General features: G+C 34.4%; 1 protein-coding gene across 1 annotated transcript; it reads left to right on the top strand.

Annotated features, from left to right (window-relative positions):
* The first annotated feature begins 6,729 nt into the window (after positions 1-6,729).
* LOC123539055 (uncharacterized) lies at positions 6,730-9,613 on the top strand. The gene is made up of 2 exons (XM_045323529.2): positions 6,730-7,314; positions 7,650-9,613. The coding sequence occupies exons 1-2, from the start codon at positions 6,977-6,979 to the stop codon at positions 8,935-8,937; spliced, it is 1,626 nt and encodes a 541-aa protein (XP_045179464.2). The 5' UTR covers positions 6,730-6,976; the 3' UTR covers positions 8,938-9,613.
* Positions 9,614-18,498: the final 8,885 nt, after the last annotated feature.

The following is an 18,498-nucleotide window of genomic DNA, read 5'->3' as shown; positions in this document are numbered from 1 at the left end:
CTATAGGAAACAATGTTTCTGATTCTAGTCTACACGTCGAAGTACTCCTTGTGTTTATCTCTATTAAAATGGCTCTACACTAACCCTACAATAGCAATAAATGTCACGGTGTTCGTTATACCATTTAGCTCGACTATACGAACTATATGCTGCCATTAATTTCTCTTATTCTTTTTTTTTTTTTTTTGTCATATAATAATTAATGTGAGTGTCTGTTAGATGGATAAATGGGAAGATTTTATTTTAATTTCACTTTTTATGATTTCTGAAATCGTAAATGTTTGTATACGTTTCATTTTCATGTTAAGTAAACTTTGTGTGTTATTTCATTAAATAAAAATTTTATTATTATTTATTTATTATTATTATTATCATCATCATATGGAAAGCTTTTGTTTAAACTCCCAATTTACATAGCATTATGTCACTCATCAAAATTTATTAGACATTTTATTGATACGGATAGTCTCGTGGAAGGGAAATGTGTATTCTTGTGAAGATGATAAAGCAAGTTGATTGAGATGCTGTTGTTTTTCAATACGGTTATTAAATGTTTGACGAATATTTTCTGTAACAATATTTTTCCCTGATTCCTCTTTAAATGTAAAGTAAGACTATGAATGTTGTACACCACTGTAACGAACTCCGAGGGCGGTAATAGGATTTTTTTTATTTTATTCAAAATATCATGATTAGTTTTAATTCAACGCCAAAAACAATTTTGATGGGGTTTGATTGTCGATTCCTTACATTTTTTACATCAAAAAGCTTTAAAAAATCAATTTCTACTATATCTGTAAATTGACTGTTATAAAACCTTTAGCATATCTTAGTATACTTAGTAAAAGCAACATTTTAAAAATTGTTTTGAAGTTGTGATTTTTCTGTGATGGGAAAATATGACAAAATAAACACTATTACCACTCTCAGCTGTGTATGTTAAACTTTAATCTTGCAAAATAAAGCTGCGATACACGAAACAGATGGATAAAAAGTATGTTATGGTTAAATGTTAATACTGTATCATAAATCTTTTTCTTTTCTTTATATTGGTTTTTATATTTCTTAATCAGGCGAAAACGATCGTACAGCACATACTTTACACAGTATATGCAATACAAAGAAGTATGTAGTTTTGCAGGTTTTTATAAGAATACTAATGTTTATAAATGTTTTGGATGATTGCTGATATGTATTTGGCAAATATGTTTCTTAGACAAGGGTCATTTTGCTGCTGAATGTTAAATCCTGGAATTCATCTAACATTTATGATGCATTAGGAAATATGGATTAATACAGTAGGTATTTAAAGACAATGTGGATATACTTTAGATTTTTTGTAATCTATTTCACATAATATGTATTAAGAATTCTAAATTCATTGGTCATTCATTGCTGAGTTTTTTACTTTAATACTTCGCAATTGTTGAATAAATGTGAAATAATGACGACAGTGTTTGCTGTTTTATATTTTGTCATTTGCATCAATGATATATACTCTTGGACTTGATGGGCCGGTGTCTAGTGGTAACACGCTTGCCTGTCAATTCAGAGGTTCGGGTTTCGAATCCCGATCCAGGCACTGTAAGTTTCTGAGATGCTCGTGAGTGTCTCCCACCTAACTAAGAGGCTTGTACTGGTTCTTCCCAGAAATGACGGCTTCGTGTGTATCGATGCTATACACCGAGCACGTTAAAGAACCAGCCTGCCTATATGCAAAGATCAAGGCTAAATTAGCCGGATAGGTCTTTATCTAAAAAGGATTTCTCACTATCTGTTCTGGGGTCTTTATCTCACTATGTCCCTCTGGTCAGGTCGCTCTGTGTCTGTACTAGTAGAGGATGAATTTTTATCCTGTCACTTGCAGTATTTTCGACCCGATATCAGGGTACCGTATATCTTTCTTGATATACCGTCAGTTGACACGTGACCAGTGATATACGGTCAGTTGATCATGTGACCTTATGATCGATATTGTTGTCATAAAAAATTTTGCAGTGAAACCATCATCATTGTGTTGGAAATGTCCGAACTAAGAAAATGAGTGGTCAAATAATGAGTTTTTATTCAAAAACGAAGAAGTTATTGCGATTTTTCAATTGTAACCACATTACTGTGTCGGTGATGACGTCATTATATAACGTCATTGTCACGTCATTGTATAACGTCATTAAAACGGTTGCCGCACACTTATTTTTGTAAAATAAATTGCCAATTATCGGAAAATGAAGTAATGACAAGATAAATAGAATAACAGGTTAGTGCCTAAGATGGAGAAAGTTTATCTGGCTCGGCTCCGGACGTTATAGGGTGAGCCGAAGGCTCACCCGATAACCTCCTCCACCTCGCCAGATAAACTTTCTCATCTACGGCACTAACCTATTATTCTCTATCTCGCCCTGTGTGGCTGCGTTTGCTATATAAAGCGCCGTTGAACGTGTTTATCATGAAAAGGGCGCTATAAAAATCTGGTTAAATAATAATGATAATCTAATGACTTTAAAAATGCCTCATCCATACATGGCAATTATTTTATTCTTGCAACTTTAATTCAACTAGACTGATACTCACGTTCTGTTGTTTATTACCTCTGATCCAGTGTGATGGTTTCTTTTGTGATACTTGAAGCTAGACCTAGGGTTCGTTTGACAATATTATCTGAATGTTGTAAATTGTGTCACATCCGTTGGTGTTTTGCAATTCTTTTTGGATCTCAGAGTGTCAGAATAAAACAAATCCGAGTTTCGTGGTTGGTAGGCAAAAAAATAATTACCACTTCAACATTCTTATTTGTTATGCAAATCTGAATTACAGTCACTATCCACATTTTCATATACATGGCCGACTTCGCACTCCTTCCATACAGAAATGTAGTCCTGTAAGACAAAACAACCGTTAAAGACATAATAAATGACAAAAAAATTACACAATGTCAATACATGTTGTAAATGCATTTGAAATGTAACCGGATAAAATAGGGATAGTTTCAGACTGATTTGGAAGAACTACTTGCTAGGACACAACGACCCGGGTGCCACCCGAGTAGAGCCAGAAACTTTTATATGGAATTGAAAAATCAATCTACGAAATATTGGAAAACCGTGTTTGAATTTATAAAACCCTTCTACAGATGAAATTAATTAATAAAATTGTTGACACGTAAGGTGTACATGTGCCGATCATAACTGATCTTGTTTTTGTATTTTCCTTAGAATACATACCGCCGCTATGTACTATAGCTTATACAATGCTTCTCCGGAGCATGCGGTATAAATTCCTACGCTGTAGATGTAGACGTTATTTTATCCTTGGCCCTATATACATGAACATCGAAAGAAAGCAAAGAGACTTTGTCAGTTTTATGTTTTAGAATCCGCATTTATGTTTTGTAAACTAGATAACTAAGATATCATTTTTGGAAACAGTCTTACATGTATAAACAAAATACAAAAATATTTTCCTAAAGTGATATTCCCGCCCCTTTGTCTAAACTAACCATTTTGCACGAACTTGTGTATACATTTTCTACACAGTATGTCTTAGTTAAAAGCTTTGCCAAGTGAAGCTTGGATGAGGAGGACGATGTAAAGGCATAAAAGTGGATGGGGTATAGTTATATGAAACACTTGTACATATTTTGCGCTGAAATGATTTGTAAGAGATAAGTTTTCATATTAAATTAACCTACTTTGTCTGTTTTAAAACAGATTTTGCTGTTAACTTATTTGTCAGTATATATAGGAATACACGAAATACGAGTAAATTAAAGCCAACCTGGCGAGAATGTACAGCCTTTTACAGATTGAAATAATATCTCCTTTAAGGTACAAAACATTAACCAAAATGACAATATAACTTAACTAGGTCATAAGTGAACAAAAACACACAGGATGTTTCAAAATAACTTTAAAAGATCTTTTAAGAATATGATAATGTAAAAGCAAACATTATCTGTTACCAAATTTTAGTAATTTCAGTAAATTTCTTTATTTAATGTATTGTGTTATTATATAATTGGGAACATCAAAAGGGAACCTAAATTGAAAATAAAAATGCACATTAATATTTTTCAACCTTTTCAACAGGTAGAAACATAAAGATCAGAATATAGTATAATACTATTTGTCCAAAGAACAAGCAGGCTTCTTACTAAACGATCTAAGGTTCTTCGTTTGTTATCTGACTATGCAAACAAATGAAGCTTCGCTTAAAGATACAGGTACTAAATTAGCAATACAGAAGAATAATACATTTATCACTGTGTGCTTTTAGAAATAGACCGAAGAGCTGAGCAAGAGACATTGGACGCGGAAAAGGGTGTGACGTATGTTCTTCGTGTCGATTTGCTAAAAGACATTGCGTCTGAAATCATTCGTCCTCCACCGCTGATTCATGTGGGAAGTTGCCAGTTACTCGCGGAGTACAGGTTTGTACTTGTAACCAATGAACACTGGTTAGGCTAACCTCCAGCCTTTACATAACTGAAAGAATGTCGAAAAATGGCATGAAACCCAAATCAAACAAATTACAAACTTACAATGTGAAAGATAAAACAGAAGTGTCTTTATCCCCTAGTTGTGTTTGTCAAGTCGAAAATACAAGAAACCTAATTGCTATTAGTTAACTTGCATTCAAGGAAGGTGATATTTTAGCGACTGACAGGAGACGGCAAATGACATGTTTTCATTTTCAACAGATATTGTCTACTGACTGATAACACACTCTGAATTGAAAATAACCGTAAGTAGTTGTGCAGATAAAGTTGAAAAAATGTATATTTCCACTTACGTTTATGAACATTTATTCGAAAAATACACTAAACCTATCCAAGTAGAAAAAAGGAACAGTTCAATTAGAACTATCGTTTGATAACATCTGTGACAGAGTTGATTCGTACTTAGGTTACAAGACTCGATGTTTCTGCTTCGTAAGTCTGGAATATGTTCATTGATGGTTTGACTAGCAGCGTTTTAAGATCACGTACAAAATTATGATACATAACCAGAACGTTTGTTTTGATCCCAAGGAAGTCGTTTCAAAAGCAGATTTGAACCAATATGTTAATTGTTAACAATTATAACAAAATACATAAACATACAAAGACTTGTACATGTAAGAAGGTGCAGAGGACGTGCAAAAAAAGGTTTTGAAATTTTTTGCACAAGCAGAGACCTGAGTACATGAAATTTGTTTATAATATATGAATTTCAAAGGTACTGGTCTAAAATGACGAATTTTCAAAACGTCATGTAGCAACTACATTTAAACTGACTTATCTCATTTGAAAGGCCCCATGAATATAAAGTGTATAATATTTTATTTGTAACCGACATGCGTATTTATTTATACCTTACATTAACGAGTAGGGTCCAAAACAAACTTAGCACTTGAAAATGAATTGCTGTACTTTACCCATGGTTTTGTCGTTTTTTAATATTGTTTTGCTAATATCTATGCAGTTTGAAGTTTGTTTTGTTATTATATATGCAGTATTCAAAAGATTAATTATTTGAAAGACCATATGAGAGAAACATTTATTTAACTGAAGTCACCTGAGCTGTTCAGAACCAAATACAATTATGTCAATAAAAACCAGTTCTTTTCCTAGCTTGTTTTGCTTTCATTCCTCCTAAATTGAATATGATATTACAACTGAAACGTATCATTATTTGTTATAAAAGATCAGATTTAAGCGATACATTGTATTTGTTATATCATTTGCAATTACTTTTTCTATTTCTTTTGTCCTTATTTCTATATCAACTATCATTTTACCTGTGTTTGTTAACATTCAAAAATATATCTGTCTTTAACTATTGTCAGCTTTAAAGCGACGTGTATACGTATTCTTTTATTTTATGAACTTATATAAATTGGTGTAAATCGCTTTACAGTACGGCATTTTATTCTATAAACTTTCAGCGTTTTATATTTTTCTTTGTATTTAGAAAATATTCAAAGCTATTCAAAAGGTCCTATACATCGTATAACTATGGTGGGTGATTTCTACCAGTGTCGTTCTGTCGTTCTGGTGCCCCCAAATATTTTCACATTTGGCATGACAACAGAACGACACTGGCAGAAATCAGCAACTATACATAAGAGATAAAACTAAACTTATCGTATTCCTTATAACTACAAACATGTGCTAATCACTAACGGGAAAAGAGTTTTGTGTTTTTGTGTGTGAGTACGGGTTTAGCATTAGCATTTTTTAAACAATTTTCAGCCATATAAACGACAGTGTCTGCTTGTAGCAATGAGTATAGCGAGGAAGCCACTATTACCAGTTTACGTCTTTTTGTGTTACGCGGCAAGAGATCGAACTCACGACCTCCCTCGCTCGAAGTCGGCGCTCTACCACTAGGTCACCGAGGTGGTAAAAGACAATTGAATCTATCACAACTTTGAAATATGGATAACCGCTTTCACCCAAAAGTTTGACTGTGCACTAGAGGGAACCTTGTCACAAAATTTTAAAACTTGTCTTCTAATCGATTTGAAACTCTTCTGTTTACAGTGATAGAGGGTTATACCCTCTTAACCATACACGAAATAAAATATTTTCTTTGCGACACGAGTATCTTCAGGTAACGGACCAGTAATAGCATCGGCAATTTCCGTGGGGTTACGTTTACTTGTATGCTATATCGGCGTCCTTCGGCCTTTTTCATAATGACCGAAGAATGCCGAAATCGCATATGGCAAATACGTCTGCGAATGAAAAAAATGCCTTTCACATTATGGTTTACAGACGCTTATTACTAATATGGAAATTGCGTATAGTAGGCACGTGTGTACTTTTAAATCTAAACCTTTTTTACTGATGTTTATTCTGTGATCGAGTAGCTTTAGTTAATATAACATGTTGATATATGTGGGTAAATATCTTGACACTATCTTTCATTGCTATACGGGACACTCATTGCAATTAAGTGTAGTTTAGTGAACAAAACATATTTAATCAGATATCAAGATGGCGTCTGGTGGAAATTCACTTGAACAAGGATCTGACACTATTTTTCAGTTCCATTGTAGTCAATGTGTTAAGGATGGAAAGAATTCTGAATCAGTTAAGTTTTGTGAAGAGTGCTATGATTATCTTTGCCAAACATGTCTGAACACACATAATCGTTGGGTCGCATTGAGACGCCATAAACTGTTAACAATGGACGAGATTCGTGGAAAAATTGACAAACCAACAACATTTGTCCGGAAAAACTGTGCAGTTCACAACGATACATGTGTAGAACTTTATTGTGCTGAACATGATGCCGTTCTCTGTAAAGAATGCTGCGAAATTTCAACTCATGAGTAAGAGTTTTAACAATTATTTCACGTAATAAGGAAACAAATGTTTGAATGTTATGTAAATACATATATGCAGATCAAAGACTATCATATGATGATTTAATAATTCATTGTATGGCCACGGTTTCATAAAAAAGTAGGTAACTACTAAATCGTTCATTAAAACTTATGAGCTTAGTATTGTCCACACTAGTTATAAACAGTTTCGGAACACTCTTGCTATGCCATCTTTTACGATTAGCAAGACACATGTAAGTACAGTCATAAGTACAGACCATATTAAATAGAATGAAACTTTTTTGGAGTTTGGTAGTTTATATCATTTACATTTATTTCAGATCGTGCTCTGCTGAGTACTTACCTAAGGTTGCAATGAACTGCAACGAAGAACTTCGAAGTTTAAGGTTCAAAGCTAACACCATCAAAAGGTTGTGTGAGAATGTTGAAAATAAGAGACTTAAAGATATTGCTCGCCTGAACGAACAAAGTGATAAATCAAAGTCTGAAATTGATAATTTTGCGAAAAACTTGGTATTTTCTTTAAACAAATCAGTTGACAGTTTACGCAAAAAGGTAGACAATAAGAATGCAGGTCACATAGACACCATCAATGAAGATATAACCATACTACAGGAAGCAAAAGCATATTTAGCAAATCACTCACAATCAGACGATGAAAACAAAATGCAGCTTTTCTTGAACATGCAAGATGCGAAATCAGTAGTACCGAAGTATCAGTCTGTAATTCAAGAAATTGAGAAGAGAGCTGGAAAAGAAACGATTGCCATACGTTTTAAATCTTCTACCAAAGCATCTCTTACACATTACAAAGATATAGCGGTTTTTAAAGATGAAGAAGATCCACTTTATTCTGATGGTGATCTATATGCAAGCACAATTAAAGATTTTTGCCAGATGACGGATGGTACAATTATTGCAACAGATATTACGAACAATAAGGTGAAGCTATTAGATAGCCTTTATCGGTTGAAAGATAGCATAAAAGTGTCTACATCCCCTTGGGGTGTTTGTCAAATAGCTGATAGCCAGATTGCTGTCTCTTGCGAGAAGAAAATACAGTTTTTTAATTTACACAGGAAAAGTAAATTTAGATCAGATATTTTAATGAATGACAAATGTCGTGGTATGACATATTGTGGAGGTAAGTTGTTTGTTTGTTGTGAAGGTTTCGACCTAGGAGAAGGATCATCGCGTATTTTGGTATTTGATAGATCTGGAGAGCAAATTCAAGACATCAATCACAAAGGCATAATTGGAAGACCATTGTCTTTAGCAAAGAGTGAAGATGAGCAGAAGATTTTTGTAGCTGACAGCAATAAAGGAATTGTCATTCTCAATATAAATGGCCAATTGATTGATGCTATAAGACATCCTCAACTGAAGATCGCCGCAGGTGTTTGCGTAGGTAAATCAGGAGAAGTGTATACGTTCGACTACAGTTCTGGAGAATTATTCAAGCTTGAGCTGCACAAAGCTCTGGTCAAAATAGATAAATTGGATGTCAAGTTGAAATGCCGAAATATTGTTTTGTTTGATAGAACCCGTGATAGAATCATATCGCAAAGTGATAACAAGGCTTCTATAGAATTTGTTAATGTCTTGTAAGTCTAGCAAATTGTTGTAGTATAGATAGTTTAATTATAGGTTTAGTGCACTTACCAGATTGATGATAAATCAGTGAAAGTAAAATATACACAGTGAAATGAATATAGAAATCAAATTAGATCTTTACTGTAGAGTACTGAGAGTACTTTTATTAGGGGAAAACTGCAAAGCACGTGTATGTTAAAGAAATACACTGTCTACAAGAATAGAAATATACATTTAACATGAAAACTTTAATAATTTTCATGATTATTATATCTAGAAACAGTCCCAAATGTACCGCCACTTTTAATAATATATAAAACATACGTTGTACTTGGCATATTTAAGGTAATGGATACCAAATTTTTAAACAGCAATGTTTATCAGAAACTATAAATGTATTCAGAAAAGTAAACACCTCGTGCCGACAGAACAACTAGCTAATAACGATAAAATTTCGACATGTTTTTGCTAACATATTTTATAAAAACAAATCTGTATGTGCACACACTATAACTTGTACTATGTTAGACAATTTACATATCTTTTAGTATTGCAGAAAATAATTGCTTTCATCATAGCGACAGTTGCAGTCCGTAATTTTCAAGTTTCGAACTTTTTTAAATATTTTTTAATCCAATTGCAAACTAATGTCTGTTTTATATTATTCAAACGTTTTTTATTATTATGTGTTTGTTTGTTCGTTTGTTGTTTTTTTTACCCCTAAATGTCCGTTCGTCCGTCAACATTTTCTTTACAAAATCTTCTTCTAGAGAACTACAAGGCAAAATTACACCTAACTGCACAGGAATAATTTTTGGGTGCCCCTCTTTCAAAATTGTTCATAGACTTGAATTCCATGCAGAGCTCTGGTTGCCATGGCAACCGAAAGGAAACACTTTAAAGATCTTCTTGGCCAAAACCTCAAGGCTTTGAGCCTTGATATTTGGCTAGTGACATCATCTTATGATCCTCTATCAAGAATGTTGATTGTGCCCATTGGGAGAAAAGAGGCCCGCCCCAGGGATCACAAGATTTACATAGACTTATATAGGGAGAAACTTTAAAAATCGTCTTGTCTAAAACCACAAGGCTTATGCCTTTGATATTTTGTATGTAACATTGCCTTGTGGTCCTCTACCAAATTTGTTCAAATAATGTCCCAAAGGTGAAAAGAGGCCCTGCCCTGGGGTTACCAAGTTTAACATAGACTTATACAGGAAAAAAATAAAGATCTTCTCGTCTTAAAGTTCAAAGCCTAGGCCTTTGATATTTTGTATGTAGCATTGCCTAGTGGATCTCTAACAAGAGTGTTAAAATCATGCCCCTGGAGTAAAAAGAGGCCCCGTCCTGGGGGTCACTTGTTATATGAGTTGTATAGGAAAAAATACTTCAAAAATTATCAGATCATATTTCCTAGACTGTTCAATTATAAGTACCTGATGACCCCAAGCAATTAGAGATCACGAGACTGTGACCTTGACCTACTGACCTACTGACCTATTTTCTTGTTTTTTAAGATACAGCCTTGAAATTTGGATTACATATACAGGTTAGCACACCGATCTTAAAACTGACTTTCAGTGACCGTGAATGTGACCTACTGACCTACTTTCTTGTTGTTTTTAATATACAGCTTTGAATTTTGGATGACGTATACAGTTTTGCATGCCGATCTTAAAATTGACTTTCAGTGACCATAAATGTGACCTACTGATCTACTTTCTTGTTATATTAGCATCAGTTTGACATTTGAAACATGTAGCTCATATTACTCTGGTGAGCGATCCAGGGTCATCATGGCCCTCTTGTTTATATAATCCTGCCTTTTCCATAAATTGTTCGTTTTGTTTTTGGTAGGAAATGATTAGAGTTTTACTATGTATATCATATATATTTTTGTGTAATGTCATATTCTTCATTTCTGTAATATATGTAATAGGCTATAGTGGAATAATTCATACTTATATATATCTTCAACTCTCAGTTACTTTTACGGAGGTTAATCATAAAAAATGAGACATTTTTAAAAATATAAGAACATTTAGTGATGTATAGTCATAGAAGCACAATATGTAAACTATACACTCTTGTGTATAGCACATTACTTTTATGGGAACCTACAGATGGTATAGTGCATCTCAGTGAGCTGTCGTTTGCCGTGATGTTTATATGCCAATCAACCTATAAGATGGTTATGAAGCAGATACTACTTGGAGCAAGAAAAGGAACAAGGCAATTGGATTTGAATATAGAAGAAAAGTAAATTTTAGCTGTGCTATGTACAGTAAATCCCGTCAAAAAGATATTTTATACAAGGAAGTGAAAGCAGAAAGGACTTTTAACTAGGACTTTTCTTTATTTTGTGTGTGAATTTTCAACCCTCTGTTTCAACCTTTATGCTTCATATGTAAATATTCATTTTTACGCTTGCAGTGAGCTCGATATAGTCGTCACTTTTGGCGGGCGGGTCGGTATTTGTGCATGCGTCCGTGTGATTTTGTCCCTACCATAACTTTGACATGCATGGACCAACCTTGTTTATATTTGGCCTGAATCTTTACCTCAATAGGAAGGTGTGTCATGCGCAAACCCCATGATCCTATCTCAAAGGTCAAGGTCACAGTTAGAGGTCAAATGTTAAATTGAAGATTTTCCGGAACATAACTTTGACATGCATGGACCAAATTTGTTTATATCTGGCATGAACGTTGACCTCAATGAGAAGAAGCGTCATGCTTAAACCCAATATTCCTATCTCAAAGGTCAAGGTCACAGTTGGACGTCAAATGTTAAATTGAAGTTTGTCCGGACCATAACTTTGACATGCATGGACCAAATTTGTTTATATTTGGCATGAATGTTGCCCTCAATGAGAAGTGTCATGCTTAAACCTCATGTTCCTATCTCAAAGGTCAATGTCACAGTCGGAGGTCAAATGACAACTGAAGCTTGGCTGGAGCATTTCTTCTTCATGCATGGTGGGATTTTGATGTAACTTGGCATGAATATTCACCTTTATGAGACGGAATGTCATGCGCAAGAACCAGGTCCCTACATCTAAGGTAAAGGTCACACTTAGAGACCAAAGGTCCTATACAAGAATGACATTGTCCGGAGCATGTCTTCCTAATGCACAAGGGGAGTCTGATGTAACTTGGCACATATGTTCAACACCATGAGGCAACTATGTTTTTAGAATTACTTTCCTTTGTTGTTACTATGAATAGCTTATATTGTAATTTTTTACATCCTATCTTTAGGTGTATTTTGACCTATCTCTACCTGGTAAGGAGTTTTGTGTGGACTTATATTATATAGATTTTTTTTGATAGCTGGCGGGCTCGACATACTACCCGTGGGCATGCAGAATGTATTTCTAGTTGTGTTTTAGATAAAAATGTAAATAATACACCGGGTTGTTGGTATTGTTCCGATTAACTATTGTAATATGTTTGTTCTTCCTTCCTTAGTCCATCCTATAACTATTTGTTTGGAAAGATACGTAAAATTACAATGATTTGACAAGGCTTTCATTATAGACGGCCGCTAGGGTGTTTCAAGCAATGAGTTGGTGCCGGATAAAGACTTCCATAACTTCTACAATAATATGAACATAGCTTGTAGTATGTACACTTTGCTTTGACTTGTTCTTGTAATCAACTCATTTTTACATTAAACTTATTGTTCAGTACGACTTTATTTACTTCATTAATAAAATCCAATTTCTTCTTTCTTTACCTTTATAGACTTTCTATACTTAAAACGACATCAACGTTATATAATGCCTTTATTCTACTCCTACAAACTCAAGCATTTGATCATGTCCCTATTTACACGTTGAGAAGCGAATTGGGCGATTTACATGTATATAAAAGTTCACACTTTCTGAAAATAAGGAATACAAGACAGATGACATTCACTTAGAACATGACAGAATCAGAAAAAATATTTGCCAAATACTTGCCAGATTTCATGTCATTCCGAAATGTCACGGACGAGCTAGCTTCGAAAACATATGATTACAATATTTTATAGATTATATCACTGTTGTTTCTAATGTGCCTTCTTGTAACATGGGCCATTTAATTGTGTGACCAGTATATAACCAGTATTTGTTTTAGCCCCGCCCTTTCGCCTGTCCAGCTTGTATCGTACAAATACACATCTCCTTTACTAGATCTCTTCTGTACAGCTGTCCACGAGAATGTCAAATAAGCTATACAAACGAGTGTTGCACAATATTTGATTAAGCGTATGATAAGTAAAAACGTAATTATATCTCTGTGCTTCCGAGAAATCTATCCTTACCTTTTATCTTTTGAGCTTTTACCAACTACTAGTAACATAACAAAGTGATAAATTAAAGTTTGATTTTTTAAATTGTGATACACTTATACCATAATTGTACCAAATCAGTAAACTGCTGTTTCATTGACATAAATGACTGACTTTAAGTATGCAGATCAAATAGACATCATCTTCAAAGGAAGAAGCCAGACGGTGAAAAAATGCTACTTTTCTCGTAGTTGCAGGATGTCAAATGCAGAAGAATCGTGCTGTCATAAAAAGTAGCCAGAGAACAGGACAAGAGATTTTTTACCTATTATCAACAACTCTCTTTGACGGCATAACAATATGGTGTGATTTGTATGCATGCTATATTAAAGGATTTGCTAGATGACGGATGACAGGTTTATTGGTAAGTTGAAATATTATAACACAAACTGACTGCATCCTCTTCAAGTGTTTGTAAAGTCGAAGATTTCCTGAATGTTGTCTCTTGCGAGAAGACAATACAATTTGTTAACTTAGTGAAAGTAATCTTTATAAAAAGATGTTTCAGTGAATAACACATGTCATGGCATGACATCTTCTGGAAGCCTGGATGCAATTTGAGCGTTTGTTGTAGAGTTTTCGACCTAGGAGAAGTATCACCAGGTATTTTGGTAACTGACAGATCGGAAAAGCATATTCAGAAAATGAAAGACAAAGGCATAATTTGAAAATCATGTTTACGCATAGAATGAATTTAAGATGAGCAGAAGATTTTTGTACATGACAACTATCACGAAATTGTCATTATCAATATAAATGGTTGCTTGATTTGTAGGGATAACGCATGTTTTTTCGTGTTATAACGTCAGCAGAATCCCGAGGAATTCTGCAGTTACTATGACACGAAATGAACATGCGCTAACGCTATTCTAGCATAAAACGCGAAAAAAATACTAATAAATGAATACATCCTACCTGAACGTCATTAAATTTCCATGAAATGCGCGGGAATGTCTGAGTTGTTTTTTACGTTGACGTCATTTTGTTTTGAATTATCCGTTTTGGGGCCTAATGACGTTTACGCTTTGCCACGGAATTCGCATATATAAAAAAGGTGTTATAACAGCAAATGAGCGCGAGAATCTCTCTGTTAACACACGTTTTCTTTCCTGTTAAAACACCCCCGAAATGTGACAATAACATCAGTTTTATGCTAGAATATAATATAACACATCATAAAGTAACAATCCCCGCAGGTATTTGTGTAGGCAGAAATGTATATGTTCGGCTGCAGTTCTGGAGATTTATTTAAGCCAGTTAAGATTGTCAAGATGAAAACATACTATACGTATTTCGTCATCCACTAGTGTTTGACGAGCTCATATCGCAAACAAAGTACAGGTATCAAATAGAACCTTTTTTCAGTTTTGTAAGTTTAGTGACTGACTGATACACTGACGGAACGTTTAGCATAATTCTATTAGACAATGACCTTAAGTCCGATCAATTCGTAACAGAAAATGCCAAAATACTTCAGAAAATGAGAAAAGCACCAAAATTGGCACAGCTTTTTTATTAAAGCATTAAAAACATTTTTTTCATTGGACCCATTTGATATCTGTCAAAATGGCCGATACTCAATATTCAATATTCAAAACTCAATATTCACCTTCCAAGATTCTAATGAAAGGTCATTATATTTCATTCATCTCCAAAATGCACCAAATATAAATGTATATGATAAAATAAATCCTAAATTTGCATCAAATGCAAAAATAAAAATTCAAATGATGCTAGTTTCTTTCTGTTTCCATAGTAACGGCTAAAATCTAGCCTTTAAAACTTCGTTTAATTTTACCATTGTGTGTTTTTCATATTTTAAAGGATATTTTGTTTTACTATATATTATTTTACTTGCATACCCTCCACAGCAGCATATTGAAACATTGTTGTTATTCTTTTACCAGTGTTTAGCCAGAGGGGGCTTATGGGTTGCCCCCATATGCATGTCAATACGTCAGCCTTGCAAAATGGGACACCTTTAAAACTACAGCAGATTTTATCATGATACGTCGTGGTACATGGATAGATTGCAATGTGGAGAATGCCAGTGTCATTTAAATTTGTTCCTATGGCAACAAATGTTGTTTCTATGGCAACAAATAGTGCACGAATATGACAAAAAGTGTCATCCTGCATTTCTTCAAAACTAGAAGAGATTGTTTCTTGAGAAATTTTACATAGATAGGAGGAAAAATTTAAAACATGCTTGTTACCTTGTTTTCTTCTTTTGTACATCATTTTGTCCGTCTGTATGTCCGTCAGTCATTCGCAAATGGCAGATTCTTCAATAACCTCAAAAGTGCAAATTCTAAAGACTTCTTTATAAAACCTTGTTTATAGATGGTAGGTAATATGGAGAATATGGAGAATGTAAAGGTCAATTAACTTAGTTTCTATATAAAATTGTAGTTCCTATGACACTAAGTACGACAACTACCCCTTTCGGTTTGGGACTTCGAAATGCCAGAATAGATTATAGCTTTTCTTCTTCTTCTTCTTCTTCATTATGCACCCACAGTCACAATATCTACATAATAAATTGATCACATTATAGATTATGTAATGCTAACTGTGTAACAAAGAAGAGTAAGGCTGAAAAAATAAAAGTTGCTTTCACGGATAACTATTCTGAAATATATTACACTCTGAACAGTGAGCTAAAATCTGAAATAAGGCACATGTCAGATACTCGTGTCAGTACACACAAGCACGAGATTGTAAATAACTTTAGCTGACTTGCATAAGGCAGTGAAGAGTATTTCAGCACTTTTGACAAATTACATCTTCCTAGACATTCTTTATCTAGGTTGCAAATGCACTTCAGGAGCTATTGGTACGAGATTCAGGTACTTGAGGCAAAAACTACTAGAATGGTTCCAAAAATATCTCCGGTCAGCCTTATTTATCATGACTTGGACTTTTAGGAAAGTGATAGAACACCTGTCCCCCATATGTGCCCGACCTAATGGGCAACCTTTTTAGTATGTTCAAGAGGTGTAGCAGACGATGCAGGAATGCACACTATAGTCCTAATCTTTGTGTGAACAGATGGTTTATCAGCTACTTGACATGTTTTGTTGTAAAGAAGAGTAGCGAAAGCCTCCATCTATACCACAGAAATATTATATAAACAGTTTGTTTGAAGGAAGGTGTAGAAAATACATCCAAAGGCTTAAATCCCCGGTAAGCGCGAGCTGTACTGGTTAGTTTTGTCTGACAGGCAGTGTTATTCTTACATTGCACTGTTTAACTAGTAGTGGCATAGCCTTACAAATGGTAAACAGATAATATTTGTTGTCTTAAAAATTAGTAAATTGGTATTAAAATTGTGTTTCGAATGTGCTCATTAGATACATCCTCAAGTACCCACATTCAATATGTTAATATATTTTTATTGCAGTAAAAATGTACAGAAATAGATATTACAGCACATTTGTTTGTAGAAATGATAGATTCTGCTCCTAATTTATATCCCCATCACACTCAACCACGTTCTCGGTAAACTTGCAGGACGCAGTAAGTACGTTTGCAGCAGGTTCTCATCGTATTTGTTTCAGATTCTGAGAATTGAGTATGAATACTGGATATAATTCCCAATCACTTCGTTTTCAACCAGCAATGGGTATGATCGCACATCATCAGGAATTACCACATATTCATAGCCTCACTAAGCAGCATTTGAAGCTTGTAGTGGACTTCTGGACCTTCGTATACCCTTCATATGCCTTTTTCCTTTTACACCATGGCCTCTCTATAAGACTGCTCTGATTTCTTCGTGGGGGTTGGGGTGTGGGGGAAGCTTGCCGTATATTGTATTTTGTTGTTGTTGAGTGTAGATGCGTACACAATATAACTTGCTGAAGGAATAAAAAAGAGGTGCATGGCGTAGTATTTATATGTAGCCGACGAACTTAGTGAGAAGGTGATTGTTAAAGCATGGTAAGCGGGAGGTGCAATCTGACTGGTCGTACTAAGAATGCAGTTAGAACGCATTTGACGTGAAAATGCGCGTGGTAAGAAAATTAGTGTGAACATGTTAGACGCCATGGGAACTTGGCAAGGATGTTGTAAGGGCGCAGTATGAACTTTAGAACTGCACATTTTTCGAGTTTGACCCCCTGTCCCCACCGCGTCAAAATTATTAGGACGCAGTGTGGTCTTCATGGTCTTCGTCTGAGAGTGATCAGGGCATAAGTGACTGTACATTATATGCTTATGACATTAAACTATAAAACTATTATTATGGTACAATGTGCTACAATTTGACAAAAATAGAATATTACAGTAACATGCAAATGTAAATTCGATTACGCTGATCAACCGGCAATGACTTTTCCCAAACAAATCATGATGGTCTGACAGGCCAGGGATGTTCACATGGTCTATTGCACTAACATAGTAAATGAATTATATAGTTTAACTAAGTGTCATTAGTTCTCTTAGTGTAAATAAGTTGAAATGAATACATCAACACTAACAAATTCTGAGTCGAGAAAACTAATGACAAAGTGAAACACATGGCATTTATTCCCTAATACACACTACAGACAAACTTCGTTCGCTCAAACTCGAACACCATTCTTCACTTGAAACTATCATCAGGTACCAACCAAATTCTTTTTTATAATATATTCTTCAATCAATCAAACTACCGATAACTCGAACACGTTTTGTCGGTCCTGACGGGTTCCTGTTTAACGAAGTTCGAATGTATTTATAATAATTTACAACTGTTGTAAAGTTCTACACAGGACTTTGCCATTTTAAACATTCTTGATATGCCAGTTACCATTATATACTTAATTTTGACACACATAAATGCATTCTGACTATGCTGCTGCTTAATAGAAATTTTTAACTAAGGGAGACAACTTTTTTCATTTTTGTTGGAAGAGCTGTATTTTTGTTAATATAATATGTTAGAATTTAGCTAATTATACTGATGACTGTAAGTGTTTATAGAAGTTTTATAGATAATATTAGGTTTTTCTGAAAATATATACATGCATGGCGGCCATCTTGGATTTTTCGGCCATCTTGGATTCTTTTGAGTGGGTCTCATGTTCATTTTTAGTGTTTTGCCCTAAAGTAGTTATGTACCAAGTTTTGTGCTTTTCCCATTTTCTAAAGTATTTTTGCACCATTTTACTGGACTATAACTAAAAATTTGGACTAAACATGTGTTTTTTAAACTCGTTTTGTTTGACGCCGTTTTCAAAGAGTATTGCAGTTCGCAGT

The sequence above is a fragment of the Mercenaria mercenaria genome, chromosome 18, assembly GCF_021730395.1.
Source record: "Mercenaria mercenaria strain notata chromosome 18, MADL_Memer_1, whole genome shotgun sequence".
Classification (NCBI taxonomy): Eukaryota; Metazoa; Mollusca; class Bivalvia; order Venerida; family Veneridae; genus Mercenaria; species Mercenaria mercenaria.
This window is presented reverse-complemented; position numbering and strand designations above follow the sequence as displayed.